This window comes from Labrus mixtus, chromosome 1 (assembly GCF_963584025.1).
Source record: "Labrus mixtus chromosome 1, fLabMix1.1, whole genome shotgun sequence".
NCBI lineage: Eukaryota > Metazoa > Chordata > Actinopteri > Labriformes > Labridae > Labrus > Labrus mixtus.
Window position 1 is genome coordinate 33,804,824 of NC_083612.1, and position 10,305 is coordinate 33,815,128.

The following is a 10,305-nucleotide window of genomic DNA, read 5'->3' on the forward strand; positions in this document are numbered from 1 at the left end:
AGAATGAAAAAGACCCTAAGTTAAAAAACACACGCAAAGGGTTAAATGCAGAGCAAACAGTGTCTCTTTACTTGAGTGCTGGTTGAGTGCATTCAAAAGATCAATATTTCAGTAACTGGGGGAAAAAATAGTTCCCTCTAGGCATTTAACTCACAAACACTGACGCTAACAACCATGACACCAATTTTAGGGGACAACTTTGCACTGAAATGTTGCCAATGTATTTGTAGAGTTTAGACAGATGTTAAGTGCAGACATTTGCCTTGGTTATAAAAGGTCACATATTATGCAAATGTATACACTTCTTCGTATTTTTCTAACACTTATATGTGTCCCTAGCCTGACAACAAACCTCCCTATTATGAGAAAAGTCTATCCTCTGTCTTTTGCCTGCTCCACTTTTCAGATAAATGTTGCTCAAACATGGCTGGAGATTTTCCATTTGTGACATCACAAAGCCCCTCCCATTAGGTGGGTGACACTCCCACAGCTAGGTCTTTGTACTGTCCTCTGAGTCTGCCTTCTCACTGTGAACAAGTAGGCATGGTGCAAGAAAGAGGGGGCGTGGTCGTACAAAGCTCACTTGCACAGACACAGAAACAGCCTGTTCTGAGCGGGGCTGGAATAGAGGGGTTTATAGGCATGATAAAATACAAGATCATCAGAGAGGGTTTATGGCAAGAAACATCACAGACATGTTTTGGGGAGCTCTGAGACTTACTTTAACTGGTTGAAAATGTGACCTTTAAAATCAAGAAATGACCCAATATTGGGTTAGTTTGACTTCTATTTTGGTTGCCATGGTTTCAAACAGGTATCAATAAGGTTTGATTTTTACTAGAATCACATCAGAGTTTAAAATTCTGTTATCTTGACAACCCTACTCTCAAATCTTCTCTCCTACCTCTCAGACATCCTAACATGGCTGGACTATCAGAACATCTGACCAGAGTCTTAAAGTGGCACTGAGTCATCTTCACCACAAACCATTAAAGTAAACATTACACTCTACAAAATGAGCCCTGCCCTGGGTGAGGAACACAGTGTGTGACATCACAGTTATGACTGAAGGTCTGTTCAGGATCATTTGTAAGTTAAAATAGACTGTGGAAAGTCGTGGTTATGCCCTGCCCAATATTGTGTTTGGTACAAACTCAGAGAAATTCACTTTCAACTTTGACATTATATTTATCCATGTAATACAATTATTTATAAGTTAGCAGATATTCTGTCACTTCTCCTCTAAATCAGTGCTATAGAAACATGTTTCTATCTAAATCAGCCACCCATAACAATCACTCCTGAAGACATCATCCCTACATGTGAATGTTAAAACAAACCCTTTCAGTTACATTACAAATCTTTAACTCACCTTTCAGAAATTTCACATACATGAAGCAAAATGAATTAAGTCCTACCCGACCTTTCATATGTTCCTGTTTGAGTTTTACACAGACACATTAAACTGTAAGAAAAACATAAACATGAACTTGTGTTATCATATCACAGTGAATGATTCTTGGTATCTTGGTACTCCATGCAGTACAATACTTTATTATTAAAAGATCAGTATGTAAGATATCTACTGAATTAAATCATAAAATGACCTCACCACATCATCAGACATAAACAAACATACTATGTTGAAGTGCTGGCTTCTCTGACAACAATGCAGCAGCCAGTATATCCTCCTTCTAAGTTTCGGTTTTGATCCTGAATGCTCTGTTTTTGTTTTGACTTGAGAAAGAAGGTGGTTTTAAAAGGCACCCCCCACACAGCCGCTTTGGACGCCCGCCAGGCAAACGGCGTTCGAGGTGTTCGAAGCGTTAAAGCAAACTGGTTCAGACCTAAAGCCCAATTTTCTAATAAGCAGAAACGTGTTAACACTAGGATAAATATTGGAGATGCTTTTGAAAAATGGAGAGACATTAGAAAGCAGAAAAGTTTCAAGACCGATGCAGAGCTGGATAAACACTGAAGCTTCAGTGTCCGTCAAATGGCAACATGGAGGGTAGGAGGGTAGGAGGAGACAGCTCTCTTCAATGTTTTGAATTTGGACTGCAGTACCCGTTTTAAACACTAGGTGTCAGAGTTACATGTTGCTCATTCAGGTTTGATTATTTCATTTCAGGTACTTTATCTTTGACTATATGCATACTGGAAATATTTCATTTATTTCCAGAGTTCTTAGAGTTTTAGTTTACTTTTTGTTTCTCATTTACTGACTGTCCTAACTGCAAACTTTCAATAAACTCAAAAATGTCAAATTTGGCACGTCACCATAACATGCAAAGGCAAAGCAACAAGTGGAAGCAGCAGACCCTGAGATCACATCATTACTGGCTTTATTATAAGAATTCAATGTTTTAACAATGAGCAGGATTTGTGCATGATGCTGACAGAAGCATATCAGAAATGAGACAGTCCTAACTTACTAAAGTTTTACAGACCATCTATTTAAAAAGGTGGTCGTTCGTCTCTTCTCGCAGACAGATCTCACGAAACATGAATTAATGTTTCATTTGTCAGCGTTTGGTTCCCCAGCATATCTGGAAGGACAAACATTTTCACATTGTCCTGTTTGGATTTTTCATTTATTTAACCTTTATTTAACCAAGTTGGTCCCATTGAGATTGAAAACCTCTTTTCAAAGGGAGACCTGGCTGAGACAGTCAGCAGCACGAGCACAAAGTAGCAGAGACACAAAGGGAGACAAATCACAATTTATAAAACACTCACTTAAAAGAGAACCATCTATGAGTCAAATCTGGGACTCAGTAGTTCAATCAGTCAATCTGAAAGTTTTTCTTGAGTTTCATTCTGCAACAGATTCCAGGCTGAGGGTGCAGAATACCCAAAAGCCCCTTTTCCCAGTTTCTGTTTGAGCGTCATATAAAAAACATTATCTACCATTAACCTTCAAAAGGATACAAGAGAGGAACTTTTATTTCTTTTCGCAAAGTCTTCGCCTGATGGACTTCATCTCGATGTCACTGGTATAAATCTCAATAAAATACATTCAGCCTAAACCGAGTCATCACCTGACACCATTATTTTTAATACATTTCTGAAGCCTGCATTCACTTAACACAAAAATAAGATATATTTACTTTCACTGTACAAGTAGAATAAAAATACTGTACTGAATGTTGTAAAGAAATAAGTGGATATAATCCATACTAACACAACTTATTGAGTTCATTTGTCAATAAACTTCTTAATGCTACATTTGTTAAAAGCTATGATCACATCCATAATATGGCCCTGGGATACTTGTATATGCTCAACCTCAACAGGGTGAACCAAAGGAGAGACATGCTCACACAGGAGGACACGTTGATTTTCTGCCAACAAATCATTAGTAGAGCGAGCTGTCTGTACAGAAAGCAGACATCTACTGGAGGAGGAAAAAACAAGTGGAACTATATGGCACAAAAGAGAAAGTGAACTCCCTTTATCCTCCAAAGAAGAGGAGATTGTTTTTTTTTAAATGACAATGTGACATCAGTTTAAAGGATTGGATTACGTCAGCAAGCAGCCCCGTCAGCAGACATCCTGTGTCCTCTGGAGGAGATCAGAAACACTTTGCTTTAAAGTGAAACTGCTTTATTTAGTGCTTTAACCTGTTTTAATTACCAGGTACGTTTTGATATCCCTGCTTACACCACCGTCAGAAAAGGAAGACCAGTTTATGTATATGGATTTGACTTATATCACAATCAATCACCATCCACTTGTGCTGTAATGCAATGCAAACATCACTCACTACTCCAGTAAATATAACAGATCTCAGATACGGCATGGAAATAGGAGACGTTTCTAGTCATCTGGTCCATGAGCCTAAAAGCTTACAGAGTGCTAACAAGATTAAAACTTAATAAAATACTTTACAGATACAATACAGCAAGAATAATGTTACATTATTACAGCAGTGTTTCCCCCCAACGGCCCCCCCTGAAGGTCAATTAAAAAAATTTAAATTTTATTTTATTTCTTTTATTTTTTAAAGATTCATTTTTGGGCTTTTTGTTCCTTTATTGTAGAGATAGGATAGTGTATAGAGTCGGAAATCAGGGAAAGAACTCATACCATCAAGGATACCTTTCCGATAGAAAAGGACAGCTGTCATTAAAAGTAACACATGAACATCAAGATTCCTTCAAGTGTTTGTGTCGTCGTGTCGTCGTGTCGCCATGTCGGCTTGTCCCCACCCCCCCAACGCTGTAAACCTAGGGGAAACACTGTTACAGTATGGTGTAGTTGTTGGTCAGCAGTAGTTCAGTGTGTCCCAGTAAAGACCAATGTATACAATTTGGTCTGGCAGCTGGAGAGGTTCCAGTTCACTACCCAAGTACTGAAGAGGTCCCTTAAAGGGATACTTCACCTGTTGAAACATGAATCTGTATTGACATTGGGTCATAAATGTAGTAGAAATGTGAAATACATTTTGAAGTTGGTGCCTTCTTGACCGAGAAAAGGCAGAAAGTGTCTTTTTGGCTCATGTGGATGAAAGACACCAAATCCCAGAATGCCAGTGGCCGCAGCAGCCAAAACACAAGACCGGCCTGTCAGCAGCAGCCGTCTCGCTGCTATATTTATATTTTTTCTCCATTATCTGCTTTCTCCATAGAGCCTGTTAGCATAGCTTCCAAGCAATATGGTGGACGTTAAGTCTGGATTCTGGGAGTGAGTTCCCACCCACTGATCTGTGATTGGTCTGTAGCAGAGGGCAGTGGCTGTGAAGTGAGATGATAGACAGAATCAGGCAGCATTTGAAGTTGTGGGACGAGGCACTGAAATAATATATTTATTTCATGTCTATTCCTTTTTCTATGGAACATGAGTAATTTCACTGTAAAAAAAAGAGAAGGTAAATCAATAATTTAATAATAATCTACTGATCACATCCCTGAGGGAAATTCCAGTTTTACATACACACACATAGGCCCGAGATGTCAGAGTGGGGCTGCTACACACTGCTGACACCTCTCCAGCTACCAGAAGAACTTCCATATTTTTGTCCGCACCAGGACTTAAAGGCTTCATATGTGATTTTTCACACTTAAATATAATATAAATCAAGTATATCCTCTGAAAATAACTCTGTGAGTCATGACTGTCTACAATGGGTGTAACACCCGAGTCCCACTGTCTGTGATGTTTTCAGAGTCCTATCTTCAGTTTGTTTACATCGCCTGGACGGCCGGCTGACTCCTCCCCTCGCGTATAAAAGTTGTTTAATTGAGGGACTAGAGAAAAGAAGAATAACATGCTGTACTCACTGATTAACTGTGTTTCTAGATCACGCTCATTTCAGGTAAATTTACATGCAGTGTGAAGATACGAGCATAATAAAGATCGCTAGCATTAGCATGCTAACACAACAATGCAGCGCAAGTTGTTTTGGTTTAATGATGGTGCTCAAGGGCGACATCTGCTGGATCAAAAAATCACATATAAAGCCTTTAAACCGACGACCCTCTGGTTCCCAACCCAAGTCCCCTACATTGTAAGCTACTGCCAGACCATACCCTTGAGCTTCGTGATGCTACGTTTTGAAATATTGCCTCAATTCTCAAACACATTGTTTTTGTAATTAAAATTTAAGATGAAAGTTTTTTGGCAGCAGTTCTCTATGTGATGTTTTTTTTTAAGCCCTAGCCAGTAGAGGGTAGTGTTGTAATCTATCTTCAGCTATTTCACTCTCTCTCGTAAATACCAACTATGATGAGACGGAAGCAATAAGAAAACAGCATAAAGTCAGTGAGGGCTTAATAATATCACCTTGTTGCAATAAAGAAATAAATCAGAATAAACATAATCATAACCTCTGTATGCTGATAAACATAATTTACTGTACCAGATTCTAATACTCAGCTTTAAAGTCTCAGTAGGCTTACTGTACAGTCTAATTTAGTTTAGACCTAGTTGTACTCTGTAAACATTTCTGGACGGTATACAGGAAAAAAAACATACAATGATACGCTATAAAAAGTGATCAAACACTTGTTGGGAGGCCACAGCAGTAAACCAGCCTTACAGATGTGTTCACTTGTTGACAAAAAGGCCAACAACACTTTATTACAACTTCCTGTTTGCAGAAGAAAAGATGGATAGGCAGTTCAACATAATCTAATCTAAAAAAATGCAATCAGAGTCCTGCATCTCCAGCAGTTATCTCCTTTGATTAAGAACTGTTTAATCATTTACGACACAACCGCACTACAGCCTCCATTAACCTGCTGAGAGATAATATAAATATCCATGTGTGTGTGTTTGTGTTACATGAGATATAAACGTTGTCCCTGCGTTGACTGAGTCAGGTTCACACTGACAGTTAGACAGTGCAGCAGATACGCTCTTGGCTCTAAAACTATTGTGGTTTCAGTTCTCTTTCTGCTAATTTAAGCAGAGCTGCAGTTACCCTACACATTTGAATTTCACTTTAACCTCAATGAAAAATGTCACAGGGTCAGTGAAAAGTGTGAATAAGAGAAAAAAAGAGAACTTTGGTGATATGAGCGTCAGACTGTTCTTACACTAGGCTAATGTTACAAACATCACTTGGGTCTGCCGTGTCAAAACTACAACCTACTGAAGAAGGACTACAAACATGCATCAATTGCCAGGTGTGTTCTTACGGTGTTGTTTAAGACAGCCATTAAACGTGAAAACCTCCTTGATAATTATGGCAACATTAAAGGAAGAATGGGCGACTTTTTGATCCAGTAGATGTCGCCCTTGAGCACCAGCATTAAACCAAAACAAACTACAGTTCAGCGAGCACACCTTCCGCTATTCTTAAGCCTTGGCTCTCCTCCAGTGACACACCTCCAACCCCCTCTTCACTCCCGTTTGCACAAAGCAGTAATCAGTTAGAATGCATCATAATTAAGCAGAAGTAAAAATCGTCTGTCTCTGAGCGACTTTACACTGATCTGTATTATCTAAAAGTAGAGACACAAACACATTTTGAAACAAGAATATAAGTTACCAGGGATTTGCATTTCATCCTTAAACAAGACTAAACTTAACGGTATTATGTTAAATAATGGATCGTTTAATTGATCATTTACTGACCTATGTAAAGAAAAAAGATCATTCCCTAATTCAAAAGATGTTAGGTTGATTTCTTAGCATCTCCTCAGTCTGTAACTCTACAGACGTGTAACCTGACACTAAAGCTTTCTTCTTCGTTTGTCATTTAATGGCGGTTTGCAAACTGATGTCAGATGCGCTACAGCCATCGTTGGGCGGTGATACAGCGTTACAACCACAGGCATCGTTAAAATGAATGGAATCATTATGAGATTAAAAAGGTGTATGACTACTTAGATTTTTTTTTTAGAAGTTAATGATTATTCCAATAGTTGAAAATCACAACACATCCCTCTAAGTAATCCTAGCAGAGTTTTGTTTTTGTGCTCGTCGAGAATTTTCTTCTGCTCACCCTCCTCTCCTCTCTCATTTATAAACATAAATTATACGTTTGTTTGAATGAACATTAATGTTCAATTCACTGAATACAACATTCAAACATACTATGCTCATATTGATTGCTTGTTTGCATGTACAGCGGAGAGGTGCGTCACTTTAAATAAAGTTGTTGCAAGATATAGTGGGACGTTACTCCTGCACGCTGTACTCAGACTCCGCCCCCTTTCACCTACATCAACCAAACCAGGTATTATGGGCTGTGAGACAGCGTCTGATGCTGACGCTGTGAGGTGCTGACATTTCCTAAAATGATCAGGACCTGACTGTCCTGGAGTAATATCAATAATGTCTGTATTTGATGTGTGAGAGGGGTTTTAGAGAGAGGTCCAATTAGATTCAGGGATTTGACTCACCTTTTTGTTGCTCCATGTTGCTGGGAGTGTCTCCTGTGAACTGGGTAAGGCCAATTAACCATCAGGACATTCCTACTGGAGTCACTGGTTTGAAGGTCTGGGCAGATTCTCAGCACAGAGAGGAGTCCTGGATCCAGAAGTCATCCTGAACAGAGAGAGCGAGAAGCAGTGAACAAACCTGACGCATGATTGGGTGATAAAGTGCAATTTGGAGGGCCCATGAAGCGGACCAGCAGCAGAGGCCAGGCCAACGCAAGAGGCACGGAGGCTGCGCTACACTATGGAGAGTGCTCCAAAAATAATAAAATGTGCACTTCAAAGATCAGTGAGATGACCACCATGGTACCTAACTTCATCCACCACTACAACACCCCACAAAGAAAGGTACAGTACGTGCATGTTTTTTTTTTAGCTAACTTATTGGTTAACTTTAAGCTAGGTTAGCCTTCTTGGCCTCGAATCGGTCAGCGTTATGCATTTTATCAATAAGAAGTATCCTTAATGTTAATTCAGGGTCCATATAACCACCTGTAAAATGATTGTATCCACATCCTCTTCGTGAGAGATCTCATTTGATGCTCACAGTGAAGTCATAGAGACCAGATGCATGAGCTGTTCCTTGACTACTCTCTTAATTTAATATAATCTAATTTACATACCTGTTATTATTCCACTTTATCTGTTTCCTTTATCCATTTACTCCAGTAACACATGAATTCATCTTCTCTGTTTCTTAGCCTATGTGTAATTCTTTCCATTTCTTTAATATCTTCCACTGTTAACTTCCATGCATTAATAGACGGGTTGGGATTATGTTAATTATTGAAGTTGAGCAGCCCTAAGATTTGAATAATGATAATAGAAGTAGACACCAATTTTATTGTATTTTAGTTAGTTTTGTTAAAAAATAGTTTTTCTTCGTTATTATCAACAATTGGATTTTTTTTGTTATTTAGTTAATTTAGTAAAAGTCCCCCTCTTTACCTTCAAGAGAAGGCTGAAAACATTCCCTTTTGATAAAGCTTATAGTTAGGGTTGGTTCTGGCTTGGACCAGCGTCTATCCTGCTATAGTCTTAGAAAGCCCCGTTTCCACCGAGCGGTCCAGTATGGACAGACTACTGGGGGGCCTGTCACACGGAGCTCCTGTCTCACCCTGGCTCCCTGTCTGTATGCATTCATGTCATATCATCTCATCTCTCAGAACAAGTTGAGTTACTTGTTTGTTTGTTTTGATCATAGAAGTGTTTCACCTTGGCACACAGATGCATGTCTGAGTGTTTTTGACAATGACAGCAATAAAACAAGTGCGTCATTAATGTGAATGTAAGGTAAACAAAGAGCAGGAGTGTGCAGCTTTCTGCAGCTCGTTTTCAAATCACAGCCTCTCTGTGGGGTAAGAATAGCTCAGCCGGGTGAGAGGAGCTTCATAAGCTACTTAACAAACTCACAGTGTTCGCTTTCGAAGAATAATGACCTCTGTATGTTCTGAATTGTTCCACATTGTTCTGGATATAAACGTGGTTTCGTTTGTTTTTCCTCTGCTGATGACGTCACGGGGCTGCTCTCAGCTCGTACTGGGTCTGAGCGCTCCCGGTCCGGGTTTTAAACATAATGATAGCAGAGTGGATTGTGTCCACACTCACCTCATGGTCCAGGTGTCAAGAGAGCTGCAACGACACGGTTTACACCACCCGAGACTCCCCCCCTCCTCTGCCGCAACACTTAGCTTTTTAGTCCAGAAGATACGGGCTGACACTAATGTTCACTGGACTTCCTGATTCCACGAGACAAAAACTTTCCAATCCAGACAGCACGGAGACGCACGCGACGTAAAGTCAGAGACATCAACCGAGGTGTTTCCGTGACTACATTTCAAAATAACGCGACTGCAGCTAGATACAGAAATAAAACAAAATAAAACAACAATACAACAATGACACAACTTTAAGAAATCAAATCAAATCAAGATAATAATTATTATTATGAAAAATCAATAGTGGAATACCTAAATCGCGTGAATAACAAGAATGGTTGGCAAAATATAACCTGTTGTGTCTCAGGAATATGTTTATCTTTTTTTTTTTTTAAAGTATGCCATTGTTGGCTATGTTACCTCGAAAATGACTGAAACTTGCACATATCAATGTTTGCAGTCTCAGAAACAAGCTTGCTGAAATATCTTACATTAACATTGACAGTAACATTCATATTCTGGCAGTCACAGAGACCCATCTCGACTGTACATTCTCAGATGAAGCAGTGTATATACAGGGTTATAATATTCATAGAAAGGATAGGAACTTGCATGGAGGAGGGGTTGCTGTATAAATTCAAAATCATATTCCAGTAAAAATGAGAAAAGACCTTATGTTTGTTGGTGTGGAGGCTTTGTGGTTACAAGTTCACTTACCATATGTCAAACCACTTTTAGTTGGATGCTGTTATAGGCCACCA

The 10,305-nt window shown here is 39.2% G+C and overlaps 1 protein-coding gene across 2 annotated transcripts in view; it reads right to left on the bottom strand.

The window, feature by feature from the left end:
• lrrk1 (leucine-rich repeat kinase 1) overlaps window positions 1-9,653 on the bottom strand; it is an 84,621-nt gene extending 74,968 nt beyond the window's left edge. The window contains exons 1-2 of one of the 2 annotated variants that reach the window (XM_061042724.1): window positions 9,495-9,653; window positions 7,851-7,995 (exon numbers count right to left, since the gene is read on the bottom strand). In XM_061042724.1, coding sequence (XP_060898707.1) covers window positions 7,851-7,866 — 16 coding nt within the window. In that variant the 5' untranslated portion in view covers window positions 7,867-7,995; window positions 9,495-9,653. The remainder of the gene's footprint in view (window positions 1-7,850; window positions 7,996-9,494) is intronic. The other variant, XM_061042715.1, reaches the window with a different exon arrangement.
• Window positions 9,654-10,305: the final 652 nt, after the last annotated feature.